The sequence below is a fragment of the Anomalospiza imberbis genome, chromosome 1 (genome assembly GCF_031753505.1).
Source record: "Anomalospiza imberbis isolate Cuckoo-Finch-1a 21T00152 chromosome 1, ASM3175350v1, whole genome shotgun sequence".
Classification (NCBI taxonomy): domain Eukaryota; kingdom Metazoa; phylum Chordata; class Aves; order Passeriformes; family Viduidae; genus Anomalospiza; species Anomalospiza imberbis.
In genome coordinates this window covers 102,439,285-102,456,833 of record NC_089681.1, presented here as the reverse complement: position 1 = coordinate 102,456,833, position 17,549 = coordinate 102,439,285, and the positions used below count along the sequence as shown (strand labels likewise).

Below are 17,549 nucleotides of genomic sequence, written 5' to 3'. Positions count from 1 at the left end.
TTGAGTGTAATTATGGAGAACAGATTCCAATTAAAAAGCATGACAAAGCTACCAGCCAGAATGCCAGCACTTGGAGCACTTGTCTGCTTAGGAAGGATAAAAGAATATGTCCTTCTCATGTACGAGAAGGACATCCTGTATCCACCTTTAAATCTCCTGGCACATTTCACCATGACAAAGAAACGCCCTAAATTCATGAGACCAATGGAGATTTTCCAGCTGCTATTTTCAAGACAGGCAAAGTTTTATTTACATGGCCAGAAACAGCCTATACTTGTATGAGACAATAGGCCACAGTCTAAGTTTTCCTGGGAGGAGAGAAAATGAAGAGTTCTCTTAGAAACATTAAGACTCCACAGGAGGGCATTTAAGCACTGCTTCCTAGAGAAAATATTTCTGCATGAAGATGAAAATAATTTCTAGTTAAACTTCACAATAAATTTAATTATGCATTATGAAACAGGGTTAAAGGTGAAGGGAAAGTCTTAAGAATGAGAAATGACAATATTTAAATTGGATGTTAAACAACTGCAAAAGAATAGATTTTTTTACTTTAAAAGTTGCAGAAAAATGACCTAGTGGGTCTTTTTTTTCTCTTGGGTCTCTGAAGAAAGCAATTGCATATGAAAGATAACCTCGGCAGTTTGATGAACTAAAGAAAAGATCTCTACCCAAATCTGAACTGAAGACTGTAGTTTTGTCACCCTCAACATTATCCCCTGAAAAAAAATCAAATAGTACTTCTGGCAGTACTTGGTTAGCAGGCTGCTTTTATTGAAAGGACACTTTTCTTTCTCCTGTTTTGCTGGTAGCACTGGAACAACTGTGATAAGCAGCAAGTACAATGTCTTGATGTTCTTTGGATGAATCTGTATTTCCCCTTGAATAGCACCATTTACAATCCAGTGCAGTACATAAAGACATGCTGTGGTAACAGATGTGGAAATACAGCAGACAAATTTTCATGAGTACTGAAGGCATCTATAGGTACTGGTGAAAAAAATTTAAACTCTTAGATGGATCACGTTTTGATTTATATTTTCCTTTCTGAACATATCACAATTTATTTGAAAATCATAATAAATTAAAAATAATAATATAAAAATCTATGTAGATATATCTAGCAATACGAGAAAAAAAAAAAAAAAAAAAAAAAAAAAAAAAAGGAAGCATAGAAAAATCGAGAGATTTTCACTGGTTTTCTAACCTTAGTGGGAGAGAAGTAATTAACAACTCCAAAGGGAATTGCCTAAATTTCAGATCTGTAATCCCACCACACAAGCCTCCGGCAGAATCATTGCTTCAGGAGTTTCAAAGGACAAATTTTTGTACTATTCTGAAAGCACTCTGGTTGGGGTTTGCTTTTTTGGTAGGGGGTATCACTGATGTTAATTTTCATTTGATACAGTGTTTTCATTTCATTAACCTGTAAGGCAAGTCACTATATAACTGGAATGTTGTCTAAGATAGAGTAGGAGTAAATTGTTTCTACTTCCAGCAGAGGATTCAATTCCAGTTGAATTAATCTTTCATTAATTCAAATACATTGTGTTTGTTTGGTAATTTTTTTTTCCGGGATACTTTCCAGCTTATCTATGTATGTAACAGTAACAGCACTGCAGATCTGTCTGAGTCGACACATTGCATATCCTACTAGAGAATTGATCTTGGACATAAGTTTAATGTGTAACTGGAAACTGCACTGTTAGGCTATGCTATTTTTTTCCTTGAAAGTCAGGTGGTACCCTTGAAAAACAAGTTCAGCATGTTGAAAGTGTCCTCAATTTGCAATGTAATGAAAATGGATTTAGCATGCACATGAAACAGTTAATTTATTTTCATTACAAGTGACAGTTCTGAGTCACCAGCCTGCACATGTGATGAATAAGAAGTGCTTAAGGAATACAAACCCACAACTTACCAAGGATACCAGCCTCTAAGCAGTGACCCTGGAAGTGGCTGTCTGGTTTAGATAACTACACAGTCATTTCAATACAAACCCAGATTCACAAAAAACGTGCATGGCCATACCACTGTCTGAATAAATAAACCAACTCTGCTGGAACACTCTAAAATGAGCAAAGCCAGAAGTGATATTTATAAGCTAAAGAAACCAAGCATCAGTAATAAAAAGAGTAATAATGAGCCATAATCAAAATCACTGAAAAAAAGAACTCAAGGTATATTTCCCCTGAACATATATGCACAGTCATAAGCATACATGCTTAAAAATATTTCAATGCCCTCATGGAAGAACTGAGTTTTGATTTTTTCCTGAACTTCTGTCATCTGTCAAGGGGACATTTTTTGTGTCTGTCTCTGCAGGTTCTCCAAGCACACTGCTGATACTGGTCTTCATGAAAACTTAGCTTAGAAAGAGCCACAGTCAATGCAGCTGCTTCCTCCTCCACATTTTGAAGATTATAGATAACAGAAGTAATATACAAGAAAATGATTCATGGCCCAGATATCAAAATCTTACTGGGAGGATAAAAACTGTACAGCAGAGGAGATGGAAAAAACATAAATCTGAGCTGTGTAAAAAACATCTCCCCTTTAAACTCTGTCTTTGCTATAGTGGAAATGGAACAAAAGGAAAATAGACTCAAGGAGAAAAGCAAATCTAGAGCAGAATTGTCAGTCTATTTCTCTCTGGGTGAATAAAGAGCAAACTCAAATCAAAATCCTTGGAAGTTCTTGGGAAAAGGATACTCTTAGCAGGTGGCAAATATAGAAGCATTGTGAAAACTAGTATTTTCCTAAGGGGGATGAAAAAAAAATTCAGAGGGTGCCAGAAGCCACAAAAGTAATTTTGATTCAATATGATTATCGATGAAATCTCTGCCCCACCATAGAAGGCTAAGTTCTTCAGTTTGGTTTCAAAAGAAATTACCAGATCTGTTTTTGAAGCCTTAATCTACCACCTCAGGCTGAGCTTAGACACATAAAACACCTCAGTAAACTTGTGTTCTTCTCTAAAGGGAAAAGACTCAATGTGCCCCTTTGCATTACAGTGAAAGAGCATAAAGAGATGGACAAGGTCATTCTATTGCTGGTTGGCCAAGGTTAAATGCAGGGCTGCTGAGGAGTCATCTAATAAGTATTAGAAAAACTGTAATAGGTCTGTAAAGGGATTTTAATCAGTGTCTCAAAGTTAACTGAAGAAGAAAAAATATTAATTTGTCATTCTATGGTGCTCTTTTTCTAGATCCTGCACAGAATAACTTTACTTCAGGGAAAACAAGAGTAGTTCCCTTATCCAGAATTACTATGGAGACTAAGGACTGGTTTTGTTTGTTTATAATTTAAATTACAGTTCTGCTAAGAGGATATTGAGAATGTGCTGATAAACTACCACTGTCATTCTGTAAGTACAACACTCATACAGCTGTGGTCAGGAAGGACAGTTTTGCTTTAAGTCTGTGTAGAGAGGACGTTTGCTGAAAACACTTGCTTGATCTTTGAATCATAGCAATACAGTGTCAAAAACACCCACCAAATTAATCTCCTTTTTGTGCACTCGTTCTCTATGGAATTGGATAAGTTGGCTCCTCTGGTAGATCACCACTTAGAAAAACCATTAGATATTAACAAAGCATTCCTCAACAATAAAATGACAAATAGAAAAGAGACATCCTGAATATTTAATCCAAGGTGCAAAACAGGCTCCAGACCAGATTTATGGGTTTTTTGCCACAGTGACTAGATGAGTCTTCATCATTCTGATATAATTCGGCAGCTTAAGCAGATCTTTAGAGGGTTAATAAAGGCCCTTTTTGCTGAATACTTTTGAGACTGCAAGTAGTGTTTTGTGAGATGCAGCTAAATATGAAAAATACTTCTGGAACACAGAGATGTGCAATAATGAATAAACCAGTTTTCTGATCCTTATCTCCAACAAGAGCCACTAGTCAAGAATGGCCTTAATCAGGTAATAAATCAGGCAAAAAGAAAAATGCATTTGTCATTTGTGGGACCAAAATAAAACCTATATTTCTGAAAGAAGAATATAGCTATTTTTGCAACAGGAAAACTGTTATGATTCTGCAATCTTCCTTGGCTTGTGTCAAAAAAAATTGCACTGAGATGAATGATTTTCAGATTTACTTTGGTCAGTCAATAGTAGAGGCAATTAATTGTTGTGGCTTCTGCTGATTAATGGATTCTTGAGAATTTGATGAGCATGGGAAGAAGTGAATTGTATGAAATGACAAATATCTTTGCTTTCTTTAGTCCTCTTTGCCCTCAGATATTGAGCTTTCAGCTGTGTCTTCTTAAGGACTGCAAAGGCCATCAACTCTGTGGTACTCTTACTGCTGTACTCCGGTACAGCTGTGAGTTGGCCCAGGTGACATGTCCCTGTCCCTAGATGTTACAAAGCATTAGCTATGAGGTTTGTGGCAAATTATTCTGTAATTCTGGTGGGAAAATATCACTTCATGTGCTGCAAAATATCACTGGACTATGGATTAATACAACATATGGTACGGAAAACCCTCAGGGCAAGACAAGTTGTCACGGTATTGGCTGCAACCACAATGAGAAATTCTTCTAAATAGGTACATTTTTATTTGATTGGTTACTTTTCCCACCTTCCTTGCAAGCAAAACAAAAATCTGTATTTCTTAGACAGTCTTCATAACTATAACTGAATTTTATTTAAATATGCAACTGAATTTAACTGAACACATGAACTGTGCTGTGACAACACTCAACATCTTTAGTACTAATAATGTTGGTTTTGATGCATGTAACACACACACACACATGAAAATCAATTGGTTTCTGGTTTGTTGTTGTTCTTAATCCTTTCCCAGAAATTTGGTACTTTGGATCTTTCTTCAAATTTGGAACGAGAGCACAGTTTAAAATTTTTTCATTTTCTTTGGAATGGAAACCTTGTTTTCCACAAGGTGAAACAGCAGCTGTTGTATACATTCAAGAAAGAATACAAAGAGGAATGCTTAGTAAATGCACTGGGAATATAAAACAGGAGGAGTGGGGTCTATATTATCTCCTGTGAGAAAAATTATAGCAGATTTTTGACAGTAATATATGGTCATGGAAGGAAATTCAAATTTATTCATAGGCAAAGTTTTTCAAAAACTATGAATCATATCTGTAAAGTTCATGGAGAAAATTAAATTAATCAGGATGGTAGGAATACACCCGTTCAGTTTCCCAAAAGGCTGTGTCACTCAGTCACATTCTAATAAAGGCTATTGCCTGCTCAGATGAGGTTTCATTTATACTAATATTTAGAAATGGCTCACACTTTAGAGACTGATATTTCTAAAGCACTCAAATTCAGGATATGGGGAATATGGGTGCAAGAAAAATAATATTTGTTTTTTTTTGTCATAAGTTGTAAAAGCTCATTACAAAAAAGTTTATCAAACATAGATGTGACACAAACAAACACACACTGACCTGTGATTGGTCAAATGCCATAAATAACAAGCAATGAAGATATGATGTGAATATTTCTGCAACACCTCTGTATTATAGGCTGAGTTATACAGCTCTTTACTGTGAATGGGTTTTGTATTATTTATAGATCACACAAATATTAGCTGTTTTAAATTAAATCAAAAAACCTTTGCTTACTGTACCTATTATAAGAGAACTGCCTTAAAACACAGCGGACAAATGAAACGTGTGTCAATTGCACAAAGTCTGAATTTTTGAAGTGTGATTTAGAAGGGCCTTAAACAGTTGTTCTGCCTTTGGTAGTAAATTTCACCTCCTGAAATATAAAATAGACTGAAGCAAGACTACAGTTTTCCTCAGTGCATTCCAATTTTGAGTGTGTGTGCAGTGGAAATTTATACATGATAGTGATTTGCTCTCTCAGCAGATGATCAAACTGGAGTATGTACACCTCTTATCATCACTCAGCCTGGAAACCAGAGACTGCAACAAAAAACTCCCAATGCTTTACATGGAAACATCTAGTCCTGATACAGTTAGCATCTGGCAACAATCCTGTCAAACTTTGTACACCTACAGCCAGAGATTACAGTGATGAGTTTTGCCATCATTTATAGAAGCATAGTAATGATAATGATGCTGACAAGAGCACCCAAGAGAAACACAGATGTTGAGAGATATTATTATGCAATCTGTATTACTGCTCATCTACATAAACTTAGTTGAAGAATCCAAATTGCCACATTTACCATCAAATAAAGAAGAATACTGATATTTTAAATGAAAAGGTAATCCATTATATATGTATTTTCATAGACAAAACTTCTCAGATCACATCATGCTTTCATAGCAAAAGGTCTTTTGAGTAGACAGCCATAATTTCCCACAGAGTATCTCCAAAGTTACCCCTTTCAAACTGAGCTTCTACCCAGGAGCAAGAGGAAGAAAACCAGAGAACTTACGATCTCCTTGGCAGCGCACGGGACCCACAGACACCTTGGCTTCAGACCCAGGCCGGTCAAGGTCTCCAACCACCACCTGGCTGACTGGTAGGTGCTCTTTGTATGACAACATCCCACTGTCTTTCCTCCTGAATTACAGAGACACAAAAAGAAAGCAATTGTTAAACATATGAAATTATTTTCCTTGATCTAAGCACCAAACGAATATGCAACAATTGCATGCAGCTCAAACCCCATTTTAGTTAGCAAGACCAAAAAAATTCAATTTATAGTCATGTCTTTGAGCTCCTCATTTCAACTGCAGCAAGTAACCCAGTGCTTTTTTCATGCTTAGACCAAATCACTGTGCACAGTTACAATATTTTTCCTTTATTATTTCAAGAGATGAACCCAACTGGCACTGAGTGTTCTTTCTTCCAAATAGAAAATAAAATAAGCAATATTTAATGGGGTACTTTATTTCTCAGTTGGTTTGCCTCTGTGGGTTTTTTTGGTTGCAACTGTGGTAGTCTATTATTTTACAGTTTGTTCTTCTGTAGCATGTTTTAATATTCCTTGTTATAAGTTTGTAATGGTTCATTCTATGTACCCCATTTGGCTTCCCTAATGGTTCACTCCCGAGTTGTTTCCCACAGTTTTCCCCACCAATATGTATGTCAATCCACATGTCAATCCACCTGTATACCTCCCTTGTTCCCTTGTCTCACCCCTGTCTGTCAAAGATAGCACACTCCTTTGGTTCTGGAGTGTTCCCTGTCTTTCATCCCTTCCTCAAAGCAGAATTGGATTATACGGTTTGCTCCCTCCCTGTGTTTGCTTCTATTGGGAAGCTCTTACCCTGCTCCCCTCCCCTAATGCCTTCCTATTGGTCAAAGGTTGTGTCCTCCCCATGTTTCCCCTACCCTTTAAAAGTAGCCCCTTCATGTTCAAATTTGTCACTTGCTCTGCCCCCCTTCGAGATTAAACCTTTGGAGACTCAGACAAGTGTCCTTCCCTTATTCCTCTGCCTCAGTTTCCTCGTGCCCTGTGCCTCTGCTGTGCTATCCACGCTGCAGAAATCACCGCCACCCGTGGCGGTCTCGGCTGAGACTCGGGGCGGCCACTCACGCGTGTCTGCCCTGTGGCCACAAGCGGGACGGCGAGCCGGCAAACCTCCATCCTGTGGCCGCTGAGAGCCAGACACAGCAATATTTTTTTTTGTTGGCTTGTATTTTTGTTTTTGTTTTGTTTGTGATTTTATTTGTTTTTTTATATAAACACACACATAAAAGGCTAAATTATCCACACAGGAAAATATGCCCTATATATAGTGTTAAGTTTATAATTTTTGACAGAAAAGAAAGAAAGAGGAAATTAAATCCATCTATTTCTCTCTCTTTTATCCCCCCTCTTTAGCTCTATCCTACCATGTAATTGGGTATCTAAAGTAAGGAACTTTTTGATCTAAAAAAATCAATTCCTTTGTTCAAAAATATCACTGGATGAAGGATGAATTCAGTATCTAGAAAAGTTAACTGAACCTCACAATATGATCATAACTGAGAACTTGTAATGATTTCAGGAAAATGAAAGTCTTTTTCATCTCTAACTTGGATGACTCCAAGATCATACTCATTATATTGCTAATAACTGGGCAGCACAGCAGGGGTCTGCACGATATGTGGTAATGTTAAGAGTCTTCCAGTAGGACAGTACTGTATTTCTGCAGCATGTCCAGTCATCATCCCTATTCGGTCCATCTGAAGAGATGGAAAGCAAAACATTATTTTAAAAAGAAGCACAACTGAATGAGTTAAGAAAATAGCCATCACACTTTCGAACAATAGTTCACTGGAACTAGCATCTGCTCTCTGTGATGAAGAGAGTAATTAGAGATTTAATAAGTAGGATTTTCCAAATAGCAGGTGACTGTTCTACTTAATATGTGTGTTCTTCCCATTCAGAAAACTTGCTCCTTTGTGTTATGTGACTCTCTGAGTTGCTGAGATCATTAACCGTCTTTGACTGGACACAGCTACACCAGGTGCTCTGTCGGTGAGGTTGCTAGAGGACATTGATAGAAAGGGAGGAAAATGGAGAGCAGAAACCCTGGCAGGTTCCAGCACATTGTGATCATCCCCAGATCGCCATGCTCTTTACAATGGCATCCTTTTCATCAATTTGGAGATAAGAAGTATAAGAAAGAAAGATTAAAGGACTTTCCATTTATGAAAGAAAAAAGTGAATAACAAAGGCAGGTATGTAGACCTAATCTTTGTCACTGCTAAAGACTGCATCCTTGGGACCCAATCCCTTCTAATAGAGGATAAATGTAGGTCATCACTTTGCTCTTTCTGAGGTTTTCCTCTGAGACTAGCTTTCTGTCCTGATTTTTACTCTTTCAAAGAACATTTTAAAGTTGGATATATCTATTTAAAATAAAGAATTCTTCGAAGAGTGGTAAAAAGAAAAGTATTGGCATTTCTCTTTTCTTTCTCTCCTCTTTCACAAAACCAACTAATATTTCAGCCCCAAATAAGGATGTTAAAGGGCGGCAGTTTTCCTATCACCCATAGCTTTCACTTTCTTTGAAGAGAATAAATAGGAACAGTAACAATTTTCTCCCTCTTTACTGATAATTTTTTACTAATTTTAATATTTTGTTTATGCACTTAGTGATATGGTCACTTTAAAGCTGTTGCCATGACAATAAATGTTAGAGTTCCTTTCAGAAATAGCCTTATTTTCTGGTCATCACTTACTTGTGTCATCATTGTAGCATTTTCCCTATACTGAAACTATTGAGGACTGGGAGCGTTGAACTAAGAGTTGACAGAGGTGAACTGCCTTTTCACCATCAGAACCTGGGTAGTTCTTTCCCTCTTAACAAAAATGGGATAATGATGATTTTTGGGCCACACATGCGCAAATAAGACAAATAGACTCAGAGACTGAATAGCTCTGTTATGCTTTTCTAACATACTTGTAGTTCCTCGGGACATACAATTCAGTGCTGACAAAATCAAAAAAGTTTTAAACCAAAGACTGATTATTATGCTTGACTCTTTACAACACACTTAGAAATAATCACAGCTCGAACACTCAATTCCTGCAAATGATAATGCTTCTGACGGTATTTAAAGACTTTGCACATTAATAGGGTGGAGAAAGTCTCTGAAGTTTTTCCTCACCAAAGAAAATCCCCTCAAGAGAATAAAGATTGAATTCAGAGAGTGTCATATTCCTATTAATAGCCAAATGGGAGATGAATGAATCTGATCAAATCCTGTAATTATTACCAGGAGATATTGATGAAATCTCAGTGTAATTTTCTATTCCTAATTTCTTTTCCTATATATAACAGTCTGCAAAGTGCTTCAGGGTGCCTTTGAATGAAAATAGCAGATATTAGAGTGAGATTTATCATTGTTTTGATTATGATCATCTACTTACTCTTTATAAGCATTCAGTGGTATGTAAAAAAGAAATACATTATATATGTATCAGCAAATGACATATTCAAAGTAATGATAAGATTCTGTATCATTATTAATTTGTTTATATAATGATTTAATACAACCAGACTACAGCTACTGGAGTAATTAATTTTCTCTGACTTTGTTAGACATCACTTAATTATCAGCACAGCCATACAAAGTAAAACAAATACAGAATGTACTATGGGTAGGAATAGACTCAGTTTTAAATGATATGGCTTCATGACTCAAGGAACTGAAGTTATTTTGATAATACAAATAAAACACCTATAGGACTGAAAATGTAATGTTAAGCACATACAATTTGGTGATTAGCAGTGGTTTGAATAATGCAAACTCCAAAGTACGGCAATTTCAAAGGTATACAATTTTCCACCTCTCACATGATCCAGGTTTTTACTATGTGAGCACCTCTGTATAAATCCCTGCATTTCCATAATCTAGCTGAGGGAGGTAAAAAGCAGTTTATCCCAGTTAGGATCTGCAAACCAGTGCCTGTAAAAACATTGTGAAGGGAACAGGCACACTAAATGCTGGTATTTTCTCTCATCCAGAAATACCTGGTAAGAATTTTATTTATATTAAAACTGCTAAGAAGAATTAATATTACAGACAATTTAATGAAAAATGCAACTCTGGCAACTCTGGAAGTGAGTTACTTGGAAATAAGTAAGATCTAATTAATATAATTAAAAACAGGGCAAACAAAAACTAGGATTACAGCAAAACTAACTCAGGAAAGGTTTTGCTAAATTTAGCTAACTTTTAAAGAGACATACTATGCAGCACTAAACCATGCTTTTAGATTCACCCTGTGCCCAGGACTCTGCCCTTTGGAATTATAAACTGCAGACCATATACTCTAGGACAAAACTTTTTATTTCCACTGGATTTTGCTGTTTTCTTATGGCTCTTTTGTCCTTTTTCTACATGTCTGGTCACCTCAGATGCCCTTATATGTTAAGTTGGAGCTAATGACTCACCCTTGATTTGTCTGACAAGGGGTATTATGGAAAATTTCTCATTACTGTACAGGGTCATAAAAACTGACAGATGATCATAACTCAGTTTAAGTTTTTTCAATACTCTGGCATTGGACAGGATACGATCCTTGGAACTATGTGGTTCCTAAAAGCAAAAGAAGGAGGAATTCTTACTGTTACAACTGATCTTAAGGCAATTAAACTTCTCTAGCATGCATAAAATATTTTTACTTTTGAGACCACTAACGTCCTGAAAGTCTAAACAATTTGATGAAAGATCATCTAATCCCAGCCCCGAAATTACTAACATGAATCCATACTTTGACTTCTAATTAGTAAAGATAAATTATACCAAAGGCATGAGGCTGATGGCACAGAATTCACAAGTAATCCTTGTTTAGGAATTACAAAAGATTGAACTGACTATATTAAATTAATTTAAGGGGAGATCCACTGAGAAACTGGTCAGAAATATGTCTCATTTAAAAAATCCATCAGGAAGGAGACTGAGAGAGTTGACACTGGCTCTACATATTCTCTTGCTTGAAAGCATTTGACTTTCTTTTCAAATAGGAGTTTGTGAGAAACTGAATAACCACAGAGAAACGTGAATAATAAGAGAGAGCAAATGGGGCTCTGCTTTCTTTTGAACAATATGGAATCGGTTTCCAGTGAAAATCTGCCTTTTCTGAGTATTTGCTCATATTCTCCTTCCCAAACACCGAGACAGAAAATCTCTTCAAGCAGTGCAGCTCCTCTTACAATCTTAATTTCTTTAGTGTTATTTTGAAGAAATAGAGGAAATTTATAGATTCTCTTCTTTTGACGTCCAGCAACTCTTCTGACTTGACTTTTAATTTTTCTTATTTCTATACTGAGATATTTTAAGAATGAAATCTAGGAATTCTATCATGCTCTGATCTTTGCATCTGTCAACAATTTAATCAATTTTATGTTGGGGTTTCAATTTTTTTTAAGTAAGTCAGGGGACATATATACTCTTTAGAAGAAATGCTAAATTTGTATGTCCCTTTCACCTTGGGTAATTAAAAAGACAAGATTACTTGGGATTCAGCTGAAGCCAAGAAAAGAAACTTCTGTGAATGTTGAGCTGAAAATGGATGATATGGGAATTTTTAAAGGAAAAATTGACATTGGAAAGGGCAATACCTTGCTCAAATAATTTTTTGACTGTTGGTTCAATCTCATTTGTCATTTAAAAATCAGTATTATTTGATCTCAAAATATTTCAAAATCAGAAAATAATTTTTAAAAATGGTAGTTTATAAAAATATTAAAAATATCCCACAATTAACAATGCCTCAAATGTTTCCTAGTCATTCTAAAGTTTTAAATGTTTTGTTTTAGGACAGAAATGAAAAATCTCTCCTCTGAACAGGTCTAATAAATTGAAGGACAATAAAATAATGCCCCATTCAGCTACCCAACATGCCCCAGAAAGTTAAATTTCTTTCTTTGTATATCACTTTGACAAAGAGAAACCTACATTTCTTCCATGATCCCCTCACAGAGGCTGAATTTTCCCATGGAACAGCAGGCTACTGTAGCTCTGAGGGAAGAAAATCATGAAGAACTTTACTATTTTCACCTGTTTTAAAAATTACCTAATTTAAAACACTAAGAATTTTAATTACACTTCTTTATATCTGCATGCATTACAGTGATGGTAATATTTTACTGTGTGGACACTAGAAGCAGTTATCTAATGAAATGTACATTTTTAGTGTCTGCACTACGCAATGTACTGTTTGAAGGTCTATGTAGATAAATGATGAATTCTTTGCTGCATCTAGTCTACTGACTAACCACTAGCCTTTGGATCACATCCTATCAAACTATCAGACCAAATGTACTTCTGGCAGGATTTTTTAGGGCACAAGGATTTGTATTGGAAGAAATATTAAAAATCTCAGAGCAGCAGCTCAGAGGCTTCATTTCGAGGAGTTCTTGACAACTTTGACAGTTTTATTTTGTATGACTGAAAGAGCTAAATAAAAATAATTGACTATGGCATGACAAAATAACAGATGGCTATAATTAATGCTGACTTCAGCCCCTATATGCCAGTTGAGTTCAATACAGTACTGAAGTGCATAACTTTGTGTTGACTTTGGTCCAGAAAACTGAAAGAAATATGGTACTTACTGCATTCAGAAAATGTCAGTAAAACCCAATTGTATGAGCATCTACCACTACTCCTACCCTTCCACTGGCACTTCCTGCAGTGTTCATCCTCACATGACATCTATGTGGATACCTCATACAAAATTGAAATCACCTATGGCAGGCACAGGGGGAATGCAAGGATGGTGTGAATTAATTCATATCTTGAATTGCTTGTACAGCTTTGACACCAAATATTTTAAGAAAAGCTTTATACTGATCACACCATGAAACGAAGCACTGGATTAGATAACCTCACAAAATCTCCATATGTATGATAAAAGTGAACAAAGGAGGGCAATGAAGCAGGTGAGGGGTCTGGAGCAAAAGTCCAATGAGGAGCAGCTGAAGGAGCTTGGATGTTTAGCCTGGAGAAGACTCAGGAGAGACCTTATCACTCTCTACAACTACCTGAGAGGAGGCTGTAGAAAACTGGGTATTGGCATCTTCTCCCAAGTAACAAGGAAAGAGGAAATGGCCTCCAGTTGCATCAAAAGAGGCTTAGATTGGAAAAAAAATCACAGGTTTGGATGACAGAAAATTTAAGTTACTTGCTAGACATCACATAGAAAAAAGCCTACCAGCACCCCTCTTCTAAATAATAACCTAAGTATCCAATAAAGAGACAAAATATAGGAGAAGAAGTAATGTCACATACTATTAAAATTCCATGTTCTATTTGAATATTTATTTTTTTTTCCGTAAAGGCCCCTACCACATCTGTACTGATTTTTAAGAAAACTTAGGTATTGAGCCTATTTTTCAATATGCTTTCTCCATTCTACCTGACCTCGAAGTTTAATTTTGCAAACCACCACATCTTATTTTCTGTATCTATAATCAGTTCACATGCTTTAAATACTGTATTTCAAGGGTATTGCACATAATCTGTGTCTCCTCAAAAGATCTCAGTTTCAGTCCTTAGAGGCAACTATCACATTGTACTTTAATTTGGTCTCCAGTCTCAGGCCCAGAAGATTGCTTCCCATTTTACTTTCATGAGTGTGTGGAAGAAGGCAAATCCCCAGCAGTGATCCTTCTCTCAAAGTAGCACTTACCCCATCAGGACAGATGACCCATTTTATTTAGCCTTTCTTACATAGCACACAGCTTGTACATCTGTAGGTCTTTTCTCCTCACAGGGATTTCTTAACCTACTGCTGTTCAGTGGAATCTGGAAGCTGGAATCAGTGATCCTATAAATTATTAGTTTTTCTTTCTACTTATCTAATAAGTAGAAAAGTTGTTTCTAGCTGAAAAACAATTAGTAAAAGTAAAAATGAATTCTGCATCAGGACTGTGATTTTTTGATGTTGTTGTAATAATTTGTTAGACCTATGAAAGGTCTAGAGAATTTGCTAGACCCTTTAAATGATCTGGTGAGTGGACAGGGAGTAAACAGCTATTTAAAACATGCCAAAGCCAAATGAAAGAATAAATTTGTAACAACTGTCACTAAAGAAACACTCTACCAAAATGAAACCTTAAAAGATTATCTACAAATTGTGCTATAAACAAAATGAATGTTGTTCCTGTGTCTACTGAAGAAGGAAAGTGGGGTCTATTATCATGAAAGCACTCTAGTTAGAAGAAGAATTAAATATCCCACTACAAAACATTTTAAATGTACACTCATTCATCAGAAATAATTATCTGAAACCGAATGCTCCAAGATATTCAAGCACATTTGAAGCAATAGTGTAGCATAGAGGTAATTAACAGATGTCTGTATTCATTATGTAAACACTTTGCTATCAAGCACAAGGAAAACTAGGATACTTTCCCTCTGCTAGTAAACACTCACATATATCTCTTAGAATTGATTTAATTTCAATTAGGTTCCTTTTTTAGTGCTTTTGCTAAAAAGATGGATGACCTTGGTTTCAAGCGATATGCAAATTTATCCGTAGGTTAATTTCTTCCTTACCTTTTTGTGGTTTTGTGATATCATTATCTCTTGTCTGTGTGTGTATATATCTCCACACACAGTGGAGTAACTGGAGAAATGAGAAGGGGTACTACACAAGGTACTTACTGAAATTAAAAAAAAAATTGTGATTCCTGCAATGTGTACAACTGTGTCAGCTCCAGAGGCAGCTGGGTTCTGCGGGACTGTACACAGAGATTCTCTCACTGCATTTACGCATAGCATTATGAGAAAACTGAGTGACAGAGATTAGGATTTGAGCTACAGGGAAGGCATGATATGCTACACTTTGTGCTAAATATTAGGCCAAATGCAGATGTCCTTATTTAGAAAAATCTGTTTTGCTGCACTGACTGTAGAATAGCATGTTGCATCCCAGTAAAGAGCAGCCGCGAGCAAGCATTTGTTTAGCGTTTTGTTGATCACACTTATACAGGATTAGTGACCTATTCAGTGGCCAGATTGCTCCACTTTATTGCTCTGATGGGTTTCCATTATCCTTTCTGTTAGTCTTTGAGCTCAACTTTCCTTACATTACATATCACCGCTTTTTTTTCTCAACAAAAGACTGGCACAAACTTAGCAGAACTCAACATTCATTTCCTAACACAATTCCATCTAAGCTCTGCCTGTCTCTTCCTAGCACAATACTGGACAAACTCCCCCAGGATTTTTTCTACCAAGTCTGCTGTGACAGCCCTGACTGCATGGACTGAAGTGGCCCTGGACCACAGGTTTCTAACAATATGTGACAATATGGTCATGAACAAAGTAGGCTGATGATGAAGTGAGTGACATTCCTCCTCCCTCTATCTCTAAGAATGGTGCTTTTCAGGACTCCAAGCAATTCTGGGTAGATTTTATGGGGAAGCTGACCCTGAAACAATCAGGTTGTGCCTCTCTGGTATTTCAGACTGTGACATTTTTTATCAGCTTTAGGTGAAGACAGAAATTAAAATATAATGTAACATAGGTCAAAAAGCCTAGGGCTCATAGTATTCACAGATGGTGCACTGAGAGCCTTGCAAATGTTGAGGTGCACTTCCGTGGCTAGGTATATGTTAATTTGCCAGCTGCTGATGCATCTTTTCTTTCCCCACAGCTTGAATGTAGTTTACTGCAGATGCTTCTTACCTTGAGACAAGCCTATGAGACAAACGATTCCTCATGGACGTAGGGATACCAAGAAGTCTATCACTTCTATAGCAAAGACTATGCAATGCAAGAGAGGTTGCAGTCACTCGCGTCAACTCTCTGCTACTGCAGGCAGCCATATCACCTAATGTCCTGCAGAATCTGAACATATCTGTACTGGTTTAATCCAGGAGGGACCTAATTATCTTTACAGTAGCTCCTGTTGTGTTATGTTTTGGATTTGTGACCAAACCAGTCCAATATAGGGATGGTTTTCCTATTGATCAGCAGTGCTTACAGGGTCAAGGCCCTTCCTGCTTCTCACATCATCATGTGGAGGAGGAGGATGAGATGTTTGGAATGACAGCATTTGTCTTCCCAATCAGTGTTTACACATGATGGAGCACTGCTTTCCTGGGGATAACTGAAGACCTGCTTTTGCCCATGGAAAGTGGTGAATTAATTCCTTACTTTGCTTTGCTCAAGTATGCAGCTTTTGCTTTATCTGATAAACTGTCTCTATTGCAATCCAGAAGATTTTTGACTTTTCCAAATCTCTCCTTCATCCCAGTGAGAGGCTTTGATCAAACTGCTGTGTAGAGCTTAACAGCCTGCTTAAGAAGAATTTGTCTGTTCTTCCCCAATACTCTTATCTAAAAGCTATTCCAGAATGACATTCTTCACTGAAAACGTTACAGGGTGAACAGTACTTGCAGCATGCATTTATAGACCTGTTCTCTATGTCTCTGTTAATTTTTTTCCTGAATCTGTGTCTGCTTGCACAGCCTCCTTTGGCAGCCAGTTACAGGAGTTCACTAGTGTAAAGCAGTACCTTTTCCCCATCTGTTTAAATGAGGTCTCATCCCAGATAGCAGGCTGGTACCAGCTTTTGCTCTCTTTGTGCTCTGCTCGTGTGCACTGTGTAACAGTGTTCTACTGCATATGAACTTCCCTTTGTTTCTTTTCCTTTGGCAAAAGACAAGTAGTGGTTCCATGTGTATGTAACAATACCCCTTTTCCTTCCGAGCAAGGGCACAAAGGGAACAAACCTAAGGGCACAAACCAGAAATGGGGTCAGCAAGAAAATTTTGTTCACATTCTCCAACAAAATACCCAGTCATGAAATGGTTGGGATAGGAAGGGCTTCCAGAGATCATCTAGTCTGACCCCCTTCTTAGCCTTCCAGAAAGGTGTGAGTTAATAGTATTAAAAGACCTTTTAATTTAAGCCCCCACCATGTTTACAAATAATAATAATAATAATCTGCTTTAAGATAATAGAAGAGTCACTGATAACAAAGCAACAAAACCTGAAAATTTACGGATACATTCTTCAGCTGTATCAGTATAAATAATACGGAATTGACATATGTTTTTACAAGATCACATGTGATTTGGAAGCATTAATATATCAGAAGTGGAAACTAAAATTATCTAAGAATCATGAGGAGGTA

At 36.8% G+C, this 17,549-nt stretch overlaps 1 protein-coding gene across 2 annotated transcripts in view; it reads right to left on the bottom strand.

The window, feature by feature from the left end:
* CNTNAP2 (contactin associated protein 2) overlaps positions 1-17,549 on the bottom strand; it is a 1,020,441-nt gene that overhangs the window by 157,265 nt on the left and 845,627 nt on the right. For both annotated transcript variants that reach the window (XM_068202989.1, XM_068202997.1), the window contains one exon: positions 6,393-6,520. In XM_068202989.1, the coding sequence (XP_068059090.1) occupies positions 6,393-6,520 (128 nt within the window). The remainder of the gene's footprint in view (positions 1-6,392; positions 6,521-17,549) is intronic.